This window comes from Macrotis lagotis, chromosome 4 (genome assembly GCF_037893015.1).
Source record: "Macrotis lagotis isolate mMagLag1 chromosome 4, bilby.v1.9.chrom.fasta, whole genome shotgun sequence".
In the NCBI taxonomy this organism is placed as follows: Eukaryota; Metazoa; Chordata; class Mammalia; order Peramelemorphia; family Peramelidae; genus Macrotis; species Macrotis lagotis.
In genome coordinates this window covers 116248814-116268051 of record NC_133661.1, presented here as the reverse complement: position 1 = coordinate 116268051, position 19238 = coordinate 116248814, and the positions used below count along the sequence as shown (strand labels likewise).

General features: G+C 37.0%; 1 protein-coding gene across 6 annotated transcripts in view; it reads left to right on the top strand.

Annotated features, from left to right (window-relative positions):
- FSD2 (fibronectin type III and SPRY domain containing 2) overlaps positions 1 to 19238 on the top strand; it is an 89874-nt gene that overhangs the window by 18082 nt on the left and 52554 nt on the right. For all 6 annotated transcript variants that reach the window (XM_074233955.1, XM_074233956.1, XM_074233957.1 and 3 more), the window contains 3 exons: positions 5015 to 5749; positions 5830 to 5925; positions 16163 to 16393. In XM_074233955.1, the coding sequence (XP_074090056.1) occupies positions 5168 to 5749; positions 5830 to 5925; positions 16163 to 16393 (909 nt within the window). In that variant the 5' untranslated portion in view covers positions 5015 to 5167. The remainder of the gene's footprint in view (positions 1 to 5014; positions 5750 to 5829; positions 5926 to 16162; positions 16394 to 19238) is intronic.

The window sequence follows — 19238 nt, the reverse complement described above, 5'->3', positions numbered from 1 at the left end:
AGTTTTCTTCTCTGCAAAATGGGAATAATACCTGTGAAATCTGTCCCACTTTTTGTTGTGAAGTGAGGGTGACAAAATTTCCATAAATGTTTTATAAGCCATTATCCCTACTATTCTTTTTTTTCATTTTTTTTGCAAGGCAAATGGGATTAAGTGGTTTGCCCAAGGCCACACAGCTAGGTAATTATTAAGTGTCTGAGGTCGGATTTGAAATCAGGTGCTCCTGACTCCAGGGCCTGCGCTCTATCCACTGTACCACCTAGCCACCCCTATCCCTACTATTCTTATTATCATTACATGTTTCTCTCTCTCACCCTCTTCCTTTCTTCGAAAATGACTTTTCATCTCCACTGTCTCTCTCTCTCTCTCTTTCTCTCTCTCTCTCTCTCTCTCTCTCTCTCTCTCTCTCTCTCTGTATATATATATATATGTATATACATATATATATATATATATATATATGTATATATATATAGTTGCCTCTCCCAAAAAGAATGTAAGCTAATTGAGGGTATAGACATATTTTTCTTCCATATATCTCCAGTGTAAGCACTAGCACATAGCAAGTGATTAATGCTTATTGACTAACCAACTTCCAGAATTCTCTGTGTTAAGTTAAATCTTTGAGCAGGTGGGATTTCCATGATTGTGGTCATCACAACCCAATGCTCTCATTTCTTGGTGTTTTTTTCTGGTTCCTGGGTCTTGTTACACTAACATTCACTTACTATGATATACAGGAGTCCAGGGACTTGCTTCTGGATTGCATTCAGTCACAATCTAACTGTCTGCCTGCCTTTAAGCTGCAAGGGACTTTATCTCCTCTTCAGCCTCAGTTTCCTCATCTACAACACCAGAAAAGTTGGGCTGGATGACCCTTGTAGCTTTCAAATTCTATATCTCTGTGACTCAAAAAGCAGATTATAATAAAAAGTTGTTAGGGGATGAAAGGAAGTGTCTATGTGTTGGGGGATTGTTTTGTCTTTCATCACTTTGTCTATTTTCAGCTGTTAGTTATCAGGTCACTTAAAAGTGACTTATTTCAGGCCCATCCCTCAGACCTCTGTATGCCAATTTTAGCTTTTTATATGTGATTTCATTAAGTTAGAGGACTCTTAGAGAGGCAGATATTTTCCAAAGAACTTCTGTTTGAATCCTATAATTTACTACTTAGGCAAATCTCTTAACCTCACTGGGTCTCAGTTTCCTTGCTTGTAAAATGGATGGGTTGAACTTTATGATTTCTAAGCTCCCTTCCCCTTCCATATCAATGAACCCAAGGAGGAAACCTCCTTTCATCAGTGCAGAAAAGCAAATCATCTCTGGCTTGTTTTTAAGAGTTGCCTAAGACTCCAAGAAGTTAACTAAGTTATCCATGGTATGGGTCAGAAGCAGAACTTGTACTGAAGTCTTCTTTCTTTCACTGACAGCCCCCTATACATGGTCTTTCAACTAGGGTTGTGCTGGAGCCAGACAGGACCAACTCCAGTAGGATTGTCCAATTTAATGTGTAATAAGGGTTTACACCTCAGAAACTGGCAAAGGTTACAAATCACCCGTTTTGGTGATTTTCTGCACTTAAAAAAGTAGCAACAGTACAAATTAAAAAGTGTGTCATGCTTACTCCCCTCCACCCTACCCCACCCCTCAAGCTGGTTGTTAATTTTTTTTCAACTCATTTATGTTCTCAGTCCAAATTAAATCATTTAAGTTTAGCTCTATTAGATGACAAAAGGTCTCAACTCATATCCCCATTTTGAAAGCCATTGAATTTTAGATTCCCAAAGTAACTGTGAAGAAGCCAGTGGACCATACATTTTGAGTGCCCAAGGGAGAGATAATACCCTGGTTGTAATTAACTCTGTACCTCACTCCCATTGTCAGATGGACGTGACAAGTGGACTGCTCAGAAGTGTAGCATGGACAACAGGAAAGATATAAAATATTTAGCAACTGTTGCAGTGATAATGAAGCTGATTTTTTCCTCCTTTTTTTCAATACCCTGGGGATAGATACTAATTTCACTCAATTTTATTTTTTTCTTTAATTTATTTTGTCACCCAGAAAAATAAAAAAGGTTTCATAAAGGCAGGGGACTACATCATCTTTTTCTTTATATCTTCCACAGAACTTGGAAAAGGGATTTTGACTAGGTTAAGTGTCAATTCTCTAAGACCATATAAAAGGCAGAGCTTCTGCCGAGCTGAATTGATAAAGAATTTCCTATGCCACTGGATGAAATCATGTTCCAGACCAAAACAACAACAAAATTAACTAAAACAATTATTATGCATCCATTACTGTGAACATTAGTGATTGCCCTGCACTTTATATTCACAGGGCTGAATATTAGCTTGATTTTGGGAGATGCACAGAAACTTTGTTGAAAATCATAAATATCAGTTTGCTTTCTTGTCATTTGCCCAATATCATTCAGAGCAAAAATAGACTGTAGAGCTCATTTCTTCCAAACCTCTTATTTTATAAATGATAAAACTGAGGCACAAAGAACTAAATGGCTTGCCAGTAGCAGAGACTGAGTTCAAACTGAAGTTCTTGCTTTTTGCTCTTTGCCAGGTTACTTCAGTTCCATGAAAGTGGAATGTAGAATGTGCAACTGCAAGGCTTTCTGATCAGTGTTAATTTTGCTTTCTTTCTAGAAAACAAATGATTGAATCTCATATAAAACCCACCTTCTAAATTGTTTTCTTCCTTTCCAGAAATTTTTCCTTGCCTTTCTCAGGATCCTTTGAACTTTCAGGAACATTTTCTGTAATATTTCCAAATAATTAACACAAGAGACCTTTTCCTATCCAATTCAACTTCTATATGATGATACGGCTATTACATGCAAGGCTACTGGGTGGTTCAGGGGATAGAGTCCTCAACTTAGACCCAGGAAGAAAGTTCAGATCTTGCCTCATACACTTATTAGCTATATGACTCTCCACAAATCATTGTTTCAGCCTCAGTTTTCTCATCCATAAATTGGAGATGATATTAGAAGGTACCTCACAAGATTGTTGTAAGGATCGAATGAAATAATATATGTGAAGCACTTCTAAACTTTGAATTGCTATATAAATCCTACTTGTTGCTACTATGATGATAATATTGGGAGATACAAACACAAAAACCAAAACCAAAAGCATGTTCCTTGCCTTCAAGGACTTTGCATTCCTCTTGGGAGGTTACCACTTATCAAATGATCAATAAATATATAAGACTTTAAGGCAAAAGAGTACTTACAAAAAGAGGGATAAGGAAAAGTTTCTTTAGGAAAAAAAGGAGGGCATTCTACACATGAGGGACAGCTGGTACAAAGTAGTGGAGGTGGGAGATGAATTGTGACTTGACTTGAATCATAGCAAGTAGATTACTTTGGTCAGACTGTAGAGGATATGAAGGAGAATAAAAGAAAGGAAATAAAGCTGAAAAAGGTATGCTAGAGGCAAGTTGCAAAGGGATTTAAATGCCAAGCAGAGATTTGTATTTTATTCCAAAAGAAATAGACATATTCTTGAGTAGAGTGACATGGTCACATGTACTTAAGGAATATTATTTTGGCAACTGTGTTGAGTTTGGATCAGAAAGAGAAGACAAGAAGTTGGGAATACACTTCTACTTCTGTGAACCTTTACATCCCCTCCTATCTTGAAGTATTTGTTAATGAATCATGGAAAAATATCCTTCATCACTTGAAAAGTTTATTTTTTTTCAAACTTTGCTCAAAAATATTTTCTTCATAATTTCAAAGATTTGTGTTAGTACATTTTCCCCTCAAGGTCTTAATTCAAATTACAAAACTTTCATCATTATTATCAGACACATTCTTTAATATAGCTCCAAGTCAAAACTATCAATGAATTCCTTGTTATCTTTGAATTTTTTAGTGGAATCATAGACAGAAAAAACATAAAAAAATGACATCTTTTACTAGACTGCCAAAGTATACCATTCACTGTCATAATCCTTTAGAACCCAGGGTTCTCAAATGAGGCTTTGAAGACAGGTCTTTTGAGGAGGGCAAAGCTATTGCTAGACACATTCCACTTCTTCAAGGTAAGATTTTGAGTTGGCTAACAATAGGATGGCTATTCTTGGGTAAGGCATGCAAAAAATAGGTTTGAACCAGTTAAAAAAAGGTTGTCCATTTCTGCATGCACGAATTTTGGAAGTTGCAGGTAAATGTATGGGACTTTTGAAAGTTCTATAATGATAAAAACAATTTTTCAGACAACAAAGATTTTATTCATGGAATCTTATAACATGAACATATTAGAAAATAGTCAAATCATCTTTATCCTTCTTTAATTTCCAGCACCCTTCAGCAAACAGCTGGGTGAGTAGGTCCAAAGGGACCAGTTTCATTGGTGTAGTCAGAAATGAGTCTCTTGAAAAACAAGGTATTTTACAACTTCTTAGTTTGCTGACTGTATGTTCAGAAGGGAAGCTTTGACATTTCAAAGTGAGATATAGCATTTGAATATGTGCTAGAGTAGATTTTAAAAAGTCAATCAGTGGTATTTGCTTATGAAAATCTTAGGCTTTGTCATTCCAGACTTGTACATTGACTGATCTTTAAGTTGAAAAACACTTATGAAAAAAGACTGGGTCAAGACTTGGTAAATTCTGATCCCCTAGCAATTTCATCATGGTATCCTTGGATTTTCGGTGGGATCTTGCCTGAAACACATCTATAATACAAGAAAATAAGATTTTCCTGCTAAGAATTTTGAACATTCTCCAGCCCATCTAGTTTGCATTAAGACCCACTAATGCAAAAAGATGACTTTTTTCTCATTGGTTATATATGGTTAAACAGTCAGTCAGTAAACTTTATTAAGGCCATACTATGTACCAGACACCATGCTAGGGATGCAGAGAAGGCAAAAATACTATTCTTGCTCTCAGGGAACAAACATGCAAATGGGAATGATCACAAGTTATCTGTAAAATCCACCAGAAATTTCTAACATATAGATTCCAGTCTAATTATTTTTTTTCCCTCTAGGACCAAGAAAATCTCTAACATTTACTTGGAAAGGCTACAAAGAATAGGCACTCAGGGTAGAACTACTGCTACCACAGAGGAAAGAATTGGCAGGGTTCCTTTGTATAGTCAGAACCCAGTCCTTCTGCTGACCAAGGCTTCAACTTTTATCACATGGATCTCTACAACTCTGAAGATAGGCTGAAAATTTTTCCAGAAAAAAGAATTCCATTGAGAGAAGAAGTAGCAAAAGAAGCGAAGAGAGGGGAGAGGGTCCCCGAGTTAAGTTCGACCACCAATGATGTCCAAAAAGAAGTAGAAGAACTAGCTCGCTACTATGGGCTTGAAGATGATAAAGAACTGGAAGGTGAGGTTGAGGAAGGGACTGTGCTTAGGTCTGGGATTTCAGAATACCAGTCAGTTCCTTCTTCTCTCAGACCCCACATCATGTCAAAAAGAATAGAAGAGAAAGATTGGCAGTATCTGGAGGAAGAGGCCGATGAGGAGGATGACAGATTCCCTATGTGGGGTTCTCAAGGTCAATACCATGAATTAAGGGAAGCCTATAGGTATACTCGGGGTCGCTCCAGTGAGGAGTATGAATGCTATGTCATACCAGAAGAAGAGGATGAGGAAGAAGCCGCTGATGTTTTTTGTGTCACCTGCAAAATTCCAATCAGAGCTTTTGACAATCTTTTTGGCGAGCACAAGGAACATGAGGTCACCCAGCTTAACACCGCAGCAGAGAATGCTCGGGTAAATAAGATGCCTCTTTTTCTTTCTATTTCTATTTAAAGAACATTCCAATTGTTACTCATAATCTTTTTGCTTTTTAGGAAGAAATTCATAAAAACATGTTCAAATTGGAAGAACAGATTATTCAAATGGAAAACTTTGCAAGTCATTTGGAAGAAGTTTTCATTACTATTGAGGTAAGAGAGCATTTTTTTCACTGATCCACTGAAATGTACTTTTTAAAAATCAATACTTGGCAGACTAATAAGTCATTATATGCTATGGATGCTCAATGCAGTTCTGATTGTAATTGAGTCTTACAGGAAGTAGGGAAGAAAAGGAAATTGCTGCTTCTTCTCCCTGATACTAATGGAGATCATAGGCCATATACTTTAGTTGAATGAATATTCAGAAACCATCCAGTACAACCTCTCATTTTTACAGATGAGGAAACTGAGGCCCAAGGAGGTTAAGTGATTTGCCCAGAGTCAATTCTGTACTATACCTGTATACAATAACTGTACTACTTACAGGTAGTAAGTATAAGAGGCAGGCTCAGGTTCTCTGACACTAAAGTCTGTGCTTTTCAGTTTTGTGCCAGGGAAGAGGAAGAGTGAAGCCCCTAAAATCTATATTCTGTTAATAAAAGTGACTTTTCCATGTTTCCCTCAACCACATTCTGAAATTAAATTCCACCCATTTACTATGCTTCATTGTCCTTTGTCTTAAACTAGCATATATGTGTTGCTCCTACTATTTAGTGAAAAATCACAATTAAAATGCTTCCTGGTTATAAATTAAGACTGTTGAGCTAAATGACTCTACTACCACAATGCAACAGATAGAAACAACAAGTAATAGTGTCTTGTCATAGATGTTTAGCTGGGCAGGACCTTAGAGCATGCCTAGTTCCACTCTCTCACTTTACATATAAAGAAACTGATGACTGTCTCTTGAAAAGGTCAGTTATATTTCCATAATTACTTCCTACTTGTGGTAGGGGGCAGGAACCTGATCTGTGAGGTGATAGCAGAGTTTTGGCTACATGAATCATACAGAAGACACTACTCACTCCTGGTTTCAGGAACTTATCTGTGCTTCTGAGGCATCTATCATATTACCCTGCTTTCTGTGTATCCCTAACATTTAACAGCTGTCAGCAAGGAAAACTGACTACTCAGCAATTTCACCAAACATTAGCTGGAGGAGGAGAGTCCAAGCTGGCAAACTACTAAAGAGAATGCCTCTGGGAGCGTCTAATTCACTATTTTCACTTGAAATCTCCCCACATAACAGAGTACCTTAAAATACTAATGAAGCTTTTTTTTTTTTTGAGGAATGTTTTCCATTCCTATCTTGCTTTGGGTTTCTCAATCAACAAAGCCATAACTAGGAAAGGGGATTTGCCCTTGAACACCAAAATTATTAGATAATAAGTTGCTACAGTAACTAATTCCCTTTCCCATTTCTCTGAATTTTTCTTAATGATTCTTACATTTTTTTTGAATAATTATAAGTGATAAAATTGACCTGAAGATTTTCTTGCTGCCTGTCCTGGACATAGTATGATCCCCAGGGGGTAAAATAGTTGCTTACAGTTCTATGAAAACCTGGTAAAAGCAAATAATTGTTCAGTGTGCTATGAGGAAAGAGAAGCATAAAATCATTTTTTCAAATTCTTGAAGAAGCATTTAAAATATTTTATTTATACATATAAAATATGTAAAATATATAATATAAAATAAATGTATATGCCATGTGTTTTTTTTACAGTCGGATAGACAAGACTAATACATGAAACAATAGCCAACAGTTTAGAGCTGAAGATGATTAAGTACAAAATTGAGTGGTAGGGTTAATAACTAATTCATCATCAATCTGCCAGCACACTTGTAATACAGTGCCATAAGAGAAGGCAGAGGATGGATACAGTAGAACTCAGTGAGGATTGGAGGAGTAAGGAAGATAATGGTGGTAGAACTGAGTTGAGCTTTGAAGGATTGAACTCAGAGAGAGGAGAGGATTTTCCAAGAAAAGGGGGTTGAAGGGAACATGATAGGAACTGGAGCTAGAAGGATGCTTAAAGATCATCTAGTTCAGGGGACAGCTAGGTGACCCAGTGGATAGAGCACCGGTTCTGGACTCAGGGGGACCTGAGTTCAAATCCGGCCTCAGATACTTAATAATTACCTAGCTGTGTGGCCTTGGGCAAGCCACTTAACCCCATTGCCTTGCAAAAAAAAAAGATCATCTAGTTCAAAGCTCTCATTTGGTAAGGGAATAAATGAGTTTCAGAAAGACTAAGTGACTTTCACACAGTAATGTGAGTCTATGTGTAAGGCATAGTGGTAGTCATTCATTAAAAATTTAATAAGAACCTATTCACTGAAAGGCACAAGATGGGTCCCTGTTTTTGAGGGGCTCACAACTGAATGGAGGAAGCAACATAAAACAATCATGTACAAACAAATATATGAGATAAATTATAATAAGCAATAAAGGCACTAATATTTAAAGTGATTGGGAAAGGTTTCCTAAAATAGGTGGGGTTTTAACTGTACTTGAAGAAGTTATGGAAACCAAGAGGTGAGGGAAGAGAGCATTGCAGATATTCAGGATGGCAAATAAAAATGCCCATAGTCAAAAGATGGAGTATCTTGTTTGAGGAACAGCGAAGAGGTCAGTGTCACTGGACTGAAGGGTGGGGTGGGGGGAGCTGTAAGGTGCAAAAAGACTAAGGTGGAGTTGGAGGTAGGGCAGATTATGAAGAATTTTAAAAAGCCAAACAGAGGATTTTGTATTTGATGCTGTAATTAAGAGGAAGTCACTGAGGGGTGGCTAGGTGTTGTAGTGGATAAAGCATCTGCCCTGGAGTCAGGAGTACCTGGGTTCAAATCTGATTTCAGACACTTAATAATTAACTAACTGTGTGGCCTTGGGCAAGCCACTTAACCCTGTTTGTCTTGCAAAAACCTAAAAAAACCAAAACAAAACAAAAAAAAATAAGAGGAAGTCACTGGAAGTTATTGAGTGGAGGAGAGTTGAACTGAAATGGTCAGACTTGGGATTTAGGAAGATTACTTTGACAACTGAGTGAAGGATAGGCTGAAGGGAGGAGAGACCTAAAACAGTAAGGTGATGAAATCCTGTACCAGGGTGGGGGCAATGTCAAGGCAAATATGAGAAATACTTTTTAGGTTTGGTTTTTTTTTTAAGGTAAAATCAATAGACCTTGGCAATGTATTGGATTGAAGGGTGAGGGAGAATCAAGAACCAGCTTAGATTTTCAAGAGATAATGGCATTGATCTAATAAGATCTGAGATTGGTATATAATGGGAAAAAAATTTAGATAGGTAGGGACTGCCTATCCAGACTCGGGAGGGCCACTCTAGACTTAGATTTAATGTGAGAGGATATAGCCATGAAAGACTCGGCAGGGGATGGAGAGGAAAGGAGGGAATTGGAGGGAGGTGTAGTGTATCTTACACATTTGCAGCTTTCTTTCATAGTACAATGAGGCCAATCAAGCACAAGGTGGAAGCCTGGCTTTGAGGTCTCCAGCTCCAAAGGGCAGTGACATGCTGTTAGGAAACCAGCTGAAACAAACTGACCTTTAGCTGCCCACACCTCTTATGATTCTGGCCATGGAGCCCCCTTCTTCATTGACAACCTGGTACTTCTGCTCTAATTAAGCTTTTACCAGTCAGATACAGTTATGTTAATTTATACTTAGCACTCAGATCTGTTTTACCTCTATCCTTTGTAGGGATAATTTGCAAACTGCAAAATGATCTGCAGGAATGATACAAACTTACATGATTGTTATATTTGACAGATAAGCTAACAATTCTTGCTGTTGGACTTTGGCAATACCTGACAGGTAGACCTATGGAACTTATGGTCTTGTTCCTCCTATTCTTCAGTGAATGATCTTCCTGTTTCAAAGTTCTGGCCCGAGGCTGAGGCCAAGTACAAAAGGACTCAGTGTAGTATGGAGAAAGAAAACTACACTGGGAATCATATCCTAGTCCAAGTCTGTCACTCATTAGCCACATGACCTTGGGTAGATGACTGAATCATTCTAGGTCTCAATTCCCTCCCACCCCAGTATTTAAATTTGAAAAATACTTTATGCATCTTATGTGATTCTAACAATAACTCTGAGGTAATTATTATCTTCATTTTACTGGGGCTACAAGAGGCAGGATTACCTAGCTAGAACTAGTACCTGGGACAAGATTTGAACTTGTGGGCATTCTTTAGATCTTCAAAGTCCAATACTCTCCCATACTATGCCAGCTATTGCCTACTGACACTCCCATAGTGAAATCAGGAGAGAATATGAGGGTTTTTGTAAGGTCTCTATTGGCACTAAATTTATTATTTTAATAATGTTTTATTTTTCCAATGCATATAAGACAATTTTTAACATTCATTAAAAAGTTTCAATTTTTTCTCCTTTCCTCTCTTCCTGCCCTATTTCCTCCTTAAAACAGTAGCAATCTGAAAAAGATTATACATGTGCAATATCTTTCAGTGTTAAATTTATTATTTTAATTGTATTTTTTCCAATTACATGTAAAGACAATTTTTAACATTCCTTTTAAAACTTGAATTCAAAATTTTTTCTCCCTTCCTCTCTTTCTCCCCATTTCCTCCCTAAAACAGTAGCAATCTGATATAGAATATATATGTGTAATCATGTATAACATATTTTCACCTTAGTCATACTGTGAAAGAGGAAATAGACCAAAAAGGGAAAAAAATGCAAAAAATAGAGTGAAAATAGGATGCTTTGATCTACATAAAGATTCTATCAGTTCTTTTCTCTAGATGTGGACAGATTTTTCCATTGTGAGTCCTTCAGAATTGTCTTGGATAATTGTATTGCTGTCAGCTCTAAAATTATAAGACGAATTAAGGAAATTATATTTAAGGAAATGCATCAGTGGATTGGAATGGGATGCAAACATGGTCATAATCTTCCTAAATTGTATTTAGCTACTATTAATTAATTATATTTGTATGGTCCTTTATGTTTTCTAAGTGCTTTCATTTACTTACCCCACATAATCCTCAGAGCAACCTTGTGACCTAGACAGGGCCCATATAATACTGACTTTTTAGTAATTCTCATACGCAGTGCTCCATATTCCATTTTTTAGCTTTGTTCACCATTCCTGGAATGCTCAGATTCAGCTACAATGCCACCTCCAGCTAGAAGTTTTCCTACTAGTAGTACCTCCTCCTCTGACATTAATTGGCATCTGTTCTGAATTATCTAGCATGTACCAATTAATATTCATGTTGTCTCCCCCATTGGAATGTGAGTTCATTGAAGGAAGGGGCTGTTTTTGTCTTTAGGCTGTGCCTAATACAGACTAGGTGCTTAATAAATGATTGTTTATTAATAATAGTAATTAATAGGTAACTACCTATAGCATTTGAAAACTTGTGAACCAATTTTCATACAACATCTTTTTTAATTACTATCACCCATCATTATCTCTACTTATGAACAAAATGAGTCTTTTAAAAAATTTTTTTAAAACAAAATGAGTCTTAAAAAGGTTAATTGACTTATTTAGTAAGGCAATCAACATGTTAAAGATACAAAGAAAAAGGACCCTATAGTCAATTTGGAGAAACAATATGTGCATATTTAAAGCAAATTATATATATATACACAAAGTAAACCCAAGAGCAATTGAGAAGCAGGAGACACTAGAAGTTGGAGGAATTGGGAGAGGCCTCCTGCAGAAAGTAGCACTTGAGTAAAACTTTTAAAGAATTTGAATTCTTGGAGGTAAGTGCATAGGGTGTGGAGACCAGAGATGAAATGTCACATATGATGGATAGCATGTGACATTTGGACAGTACATAATTCACTGGACAGGTAAGAATGGAAAAGTAGATTAGAAGCAAATTGTGTGGGGAGCAGTTAGGTGGCACAGTGGATAGAGCACTGGTCCTGGAGTCAGGAAGACCTGAGTTCAAATTCAGTCTCAGATACTTAATAATTACCTAGCTGTGTGACCTTAGACAAGTCACTTAACCCCATTTCCTTGCAAAAAATAAGCAAGAAAGAAGCAAGTTGTAAAAAAGTTTTTAATGCCAAAAGAATGAGTTTCTATTTGATCACAGAGGTAATGGGGAATCACTTAGGACTTCTGGAGCAGAGGAATGACATATGTTCAGATCAGTACTCTAGAAATATCACTTGAACAGGTGTATGAAATACAGATGGATGAAGGGGAAAACCAGAGGCAGGAATACCAATTTGAAGGCATTGGGAATTGGCCAGCAAGGGTATATATACTAGTGAATGTTTAACAGATGGCTGAAGGAGGGAGGAATGCACCCACAACACATTTTTAAATTTAATTTGTCTTATTAATATTTTCTCCAGCATTTTTTTAGTTTGGTAAAGCTTTTATATTTCTTACAATCTGAAAAGAAAGTTTCTTTCTCCTTTATATAGGATCTAATTGAGTTGAAGTTTCCTTTTCTCCTCTTCCACTTTGATTACAAAGCCTGTCTTTATTTCCCCCTACAGGATACTAAAATGAGATAGATTCCAGAATGACTCATTAATAGAAAACCTATCTTGCTATTGTTTCCATGCTCCAGAACTTTCTTAAATCTAGACAATCAACAAAACAATAAATCAAACCCAGTTATGTAGTTCTCCATTTCCTAGGTGTAAATGCTCACACTGAAAATTTAACAGTCAGCTCTAACACATCCCTGAAGCCAGGTAAAAGTTGATGAGAACCTGAACTAGAACAGTGACTATGTGAAAAATGAGAGATATCATGGAGGTAGAATTAACAAGAATGGAATGTTTAGGGGAGGGCTAATTGCAATTCAGAGTAATCCTAAGATTGGAAACAAGGTGACTGGAAGGAAGATGGTACCCTAGTCAGAAGTGAGAAAAATTAAAAAGAATGGCAGGCTATAGGGGGGAAAGACAAAATTCTATTTTAGAACATGATGAAAAGTTTAGGCATTGTTCATTCTGAGATGTATCTGAGATGAGGAACTTATTTCTAGGATAGAATGCAAACTCTAGTTTGACTTTAAAATTCTTCACAGTCTGGCTCTTCACAAGTTCTCCATCATCTTTCTCTTTCTATCCCACTCATTTAATCTTATCTCTCTAATTATTCCTCAATTCATATTTTCCACTCTAGCCACCCTAGATTAGTATGTTTGCTGTCCTCCAAAGAAATCATAAGCAGATTGGCCTCTGAGTCTTTACTCATGTTATTCTCTCTGACTGTAATTCCCTTAGCCTTGCGCCCCCCCCCACTTAGCCAGAGTTTACCAATTCTTCAGATCACTTTCCACCCCCTCCACAAGGTCTTTCTTTATTACTGTAGCCCACATTTCTCCCTTTTCCCATGACAGCTCCATAAATTTATGTGCTGCCTTATCTGAGATTATAAATATATTGTATTTGTAAGTCTTATTTTCAATGAGATCAAAAACTCCTTAGGTGCAGAGATTGCCTTTTGTTGTGGTATCCCCTGCTTCTAGCACAGCACCGTTGGTAAATGTGTATGTTCATTGATGCAAATGATAGAAAATATGCTATCAGGAAGCATTAAAGGGGCCCCCCTCTGACTCTAAGGCTTTATGATTATATCTTTAACTTTCTGTAAGCTTGGGAAAGAATATTGGACAGCCTTTTTTCATTCCTACAGAACATGAAATTATAGAAAATATATTTTCAACAGACAAAAGAGAGATTGGAGGTTAGATACTTTTTTTTCAAAGGTTTTTGCGAGTCAAATTGGGTTAAGTGGCTTGCCCAAGGCCACACAACTAGGTAATTATTAAATGTCTGAGGTCAGATTTGAACTCAGGGACTCCTGACTCCAGGGCCTGTGCTCTATCCACTGCGCCACCTAGAGATTAGATACTTCTATGAAAAAGGCAGGTTTCATTCCCCAATTGACAAATGGTGAAAGGATATGCAAAGGCAATTTATAGATGAGGAAATCAAAGGGATCCATATGAAAAATTACTCTAAATCATTACTCATTAGAGATATGCAAATTAAAGCATCTCTGAGGTACCACCTCACACCTCTCAGATTGGCCAATATGACCAGAAAGGACCATGATCAATGCTGGAAGGGATGTGGGAAATCTGGGACACTAAGACATTGTTGGTGGAGCTGTGAACTCATCCAACCTTTCTGGAAAGCAATTTGGAATTATGCCCAAAGGTCAACAAAAATGTGCATGCCCTTTGATCCAGCAATACCACTACTGGGTCTATACCCTGAAGAGATGTTGGAAAAGGGTAAAAACATCACTTGTACAAAAATATTCATAGTAGCCCTGTTTGTGGTGGCAAAGAATTAGAAATTAAGTAAATGTACTTCAATTGGGGAATGGCTTAGCAAACTGTGTATATGTATGTCATGGAACACTATTGTTCTATTAGAAACCAGGAGGGATGGGAATTCAGGGAAGTCTGGAGGGATTTGCATGAACTGATGCTGAGTGAGATGAGCAGAACCAGAAAAACACTGTACACCCTAACAGCAACATGGGGTGAAGATCAACCTTGATGGACTTGCTCATTCCATCAGTGCAATAATCAGGGACAATTTGGGGGTATCTGCGATGGAGAATACCATCTGTATCCAGAGAAGGAATTATGGAGTTTAAACAAAGACCAAAGACTTTAGCCTTTAATTTAGAAAAAACCCATTATCTTATTATGTAATTTTTCTATCTCTTCTACTTTAGTTTTCTTCCTTAAGGATATTATTTCTCTCTCATCACATTCAGCTTAGATAAATGTTTGCTATGAAAACAATGTAAACACTAACAGACTGCCTTCTGTGGGGGGAGGGGGAGTGAAGCAAGATTAGGGGAAAAATTTTAAAACTGAAAATAAGTAAAATCTTTCTAAAAAGAAAAAAGAAAAAGGCAGATTTTTAACAGATTATATAAACTACTCTTCAAAGGTTTCAGGACAGAAATGAAATGAGACTGCCAATGAGAGACTGACAGAATCTACCTTTAATAGCATTCAAGGTCATATTTTTGGAAAAAAAACACTGGGATCAAATTTGGAAGAGTTGAGTTCAGGTTTTACCAGTAATGTAAATGGATAGCCTAGGTCAAGTCCCTTAACCTGACTGAACCTCAGCATCCTTTGAGAATAGAAACTAGTTTAAAAACTTTCAATTGTTGTTATTGTTTTGTTTCCAATTGTGACACCCCCACACACTCACTTTGAGGTTTTCTTAGTAAAGATACTGGGGTGGTTTTCCATTTCCTTCTCCAGGACATTTTACAGATAAAGAAATGGAGGCAAACAGGGTTAAGTGACTTACCCAGTGTCACGCAACTACTAAGTATCTGAGGCCAGATTTGAACTCAGGAAGATGAATCTATCTACTGTGCCACCTAACTGCCTGTTTTCATTGTTAAGTTATACTATCCTTGCTATGGAATGTTCAGAAAGTGGGTTGAGTTCTTGATCTTGCCACCTTCCTCACCCCTGTCCTCAACCTTCCCATCAGTCCCTCAACCCCTAGGAATTTAGATAGGATTATTGATTTGGGAGTCTAAAGACCTGGATTTTTTATTCTGGCTCTGTCATTTATTGCCTTGTAATCTTGAATAAATTGCCTAATCTTACTTCATCTGTATAATATAGAAGATAGAATAAATGATCTCTAAGGAAGGAAAGAAATATTTATTAAGCCCCTACTGGCATGGCAGATATCCCATTGGGTCCTCAGAACAGCCCTAAGATGGAGGTGCTATTATTATCCTCATTTTATGGTTGAGAAAACTGAGGCAGATAGAAGTTAAATGACTTGCCCAGGATCATACTTGCATCTGCTTCAAATTTAACTCAGGTCTTCCTGATTTCAGGTCTAGAGCAGTCTCACTGCCTCTAAACATTTCCATCATGCTTTTTCACTGACTGTCCACCATCTTACACCAGAAACAGGAAGCCTTTTTCAATCTCCCTTAATTAAAATGCTTTCCCTCAGTTGATTATTTCCAATTTATCATACCTTATTGTATATAGCTGTTTATATGTTGTCTATTCCATTAAACTTCCAGCTCCTTTAGAGAAAAAACTATCTTTTGCTACAACTAGTATCTCCAGGATACAATGTTTATTGACTTACTATGACCAGGAATAAAAAGACCTTTGTTGTAGCTCTAGGTCTTCCATTATCAACCTTGTTATCTTAGACAAATCACTTAATTTTCCTAGCCTTCCTTTTCCTTTTCTATATATCCTATACTGAGGAATTGAATTAGTTGATCTTAAAATCCCTTCTCTCTTTAATTTCAATAACTGACATTTTAAGCTGATTAACTATAAAATAGGGGTGAAAATGATATGACTTGTGGTCATATAAACTAAAATAACTTGTCTCAAATATCTTACAGGAGAATTTTGGAAGACAGGAGCAGAACTTTGAATTACATTATAATGAGGTCTTAGAAACTCTTGCTCAGAAATATGAAGAAAAAATGCAAGCTTTAGGGGAAAAAAAGAGAGAGAAAATAGAAGCATTATATGGACAACTGGTCAGTTGTGGTGAAAATCTTGACACTTGTAAGGAACTGATGGAAACAATTGAGGAAATCTGCCATGAGGAGAAGATTGAATTCATAAAGGTAAGCAATGATACTTAAGTAAAGCATTAACTTACATAGATTTTACTTATCCCAGCCTAGAATAATCCAAATTGACTGAAAGTGTAAAATAGCTTGATGTTTTTGAGTATTAATGGTGAGTGATATTATCACTTTCCAAGGCTAAGGGGCCATCATCTGCAGGTGAAGTAGCAGTTGACAGGATTTCTGTGAGATAGTAATTTACTTAATCTATGACCTCATCCACATGGGCATTCCCTACAGTGGTACAAATTGCAACCCAACTATGCCTTCTTGTCTTGTGCAATTCTGGTCTACATTTATCCATAGATTCTGCAAAGAGTCCAGATACCTAACATTTGGGACATCTTCCTTCACCTGATAACACAATTATTTGTTACAAATAATCTTTAATGATGCCAGGAAAACATTTTCTTGAAGTACTCTTGTTACCTCTGGGAATCCAGAACTATGAAACCCACAAGGTTTTTCAGGGTGGCATAGCATGACTACTTTTCTCAGATTCTACTAATTTCATACCCCTACCTCCATTTTCTTGTTAATCTGTAGTCTATAGGGATATATATATATATGCATATATATATATATATATATCAATCCAGCAGATATAACTTGAAAAATAACCTTACATCTAATAGAGTAATTCAAATAAGATTTTTTTTAAGTTTTTGCAAGGCTATGGGGCTAAGTGACTTGCCCAAGGCCATGGCTAGGTAATTATTAAGTGTCTGAGGCCGGATTTGAACTCAGGTACTCCTGACTCCAAGGCCAGTGCTCTATCCACTGCGTCATGTAGCCACCTGATTCAAGTAAGATTTATGAATTCCTCTTATATACAGGTAACAGACAATGCTAATCATTAAATTGAAGTTCATTGACTTTAAAGGTGTATGAAGGTTTCTATAGCAAAGACTCCTTTTCAGGCCTTAGAGGATGGCAGTAGTACAAGGAGAGAGACTGGGGGCCTATGTCTGCAGCTCATAAAGTATTTGGATTCCATTATAGGGTTCCCCCATCTGCCCAGTTATAAAGTGTGTTTGGTGTGTATCAATATAGATCAGAAGTATCAAACTCCAATGGAAATTGGGGCCACTAAAAGTGAAGGAAATATACAGACCACATATTGACTTAGAAAGAAATATATGTTAATATTATTGATATTGTATATTTACTTATTTTGTTAAATATTTCCCAATTACATTTTATTCTCATTTGAGCCTTCTTGGAAGTGTTATGGCCCTCATGTTTGATACCTCTTGTATAGATAATCCTTTTAAATCCCAAGAGGTTGGCCAGACAGTAGAGGGTAAGCTGGCAGGCCTGAGCTGTCCAATTTTATAAAGCAGCAGAAGCCCCCTGACATCTATCAGAATTTTTGCCTTGAATTTTTCCTGCTTGCTCTTAACTGTAGAATGTAAAGTCTAAGGAATTGTTTTCTTTTTTGTCATTGAAGCATCCCTCCCATGCTAGTGAACTGGTTGTCATCAGAATCATTGGTGTGACTGCATTGGTCTTGCCATTTAATATTCAGAACTGGACTTTTGTGGTACACCAATACATTCTGTATTCTTTGATGCTCCCTTAAGCTCAGATTCAGTACTAGGCCCCTTCGTCCTTATACTGGCTTTAATTCCCTAGCTTTACCTTCTAGATTCTTACTTTGTCTTTAGGGTAATGTAAGCATTAATGACCTAGATCAGTAACCATGAAACTATATAAAAATCCTCAGTTGATCCCATCACTTGACTGACTTCAGTCTGATGTCAGAGATGAGTATGACTGAAAAGAACAATGTGCATTTTTTAATTTAGTTTTTGCAAGGCAATGGGGTTAAGTGGCTTGCCCAAGGCCACACAGCTAAGTAATTATTAAGTGCCTGAGACCGGATTTGAACTCAGGTACTCCTGACTCCAGGGCCGGTGCTTTATCCACTATGCCACCTAGCCGCCCCCAATATGCCTTTCTTTACAAACTTTGAGCATATGTCATAAATGTTATTTGTTTTGCTATGATAGCTTTTAGTTGTCAAACTTTTTGATCTCAGGACTCCTTAAAATTTACACTCTTAAAAATTATTAAGGACTTCAAAGAGCTTTTATTTATGTGAATTATATATATATATATATATATATATATATATATATATACAATATTTACCATTAAAGTATCTTAGTATTACTTTGAAAATAATAGTTCTCATAGACTATTATACACTCATATAAATTGATCTCATAGACCCCCTAAAAGGGTCCCAGAATCCCTGTAGTTTCATCAATCTCAGGTTCATAGGCCTGCAAAGGAATTCAGAGAACCATAGGTTTAGAGTTAAAAGGAAATTTGCCAATTTTCTAGTTTTCTTTTTATATATGAGGAGGTTGAGGCATAGAGATGTTCAGTAACTTGCTCAAGGTCATGCAAGTAGGGAGAGGCTAAATGGGAGCCAAACTCAGGTTCTCCAGCTTCAAATCCAATACCCATCCCATCATTCCCTACTTCATTCTGGTTGGTCTCTACTTTAGGGCTGTCCATCATCCCAATCTGGGATGGTTTCTGCCCAACAGTGTTCCCCAATTAAGAATTGTGCTTCAGCACATCTACAGTTATCTGCTCTTCTCTTCACACTCCCCACTGAACAGGTTCTCCTGCTGATTCTCATTCTCAAGAACATCTCTCAGCTTCTTCCAGAGCTACCATCATCCCTTTGGTGCTGGCACAATGTTCAAGGTCCAGGACACTAGTGGCAATGACCTTTGTTGCCATTTAGTGTTCAAGAAGACTTTGTGATATGGTAGTAAGAGGATAAAGCATACTGACAACCAGGAGTCAAAAGACAGGGATTCTAGTC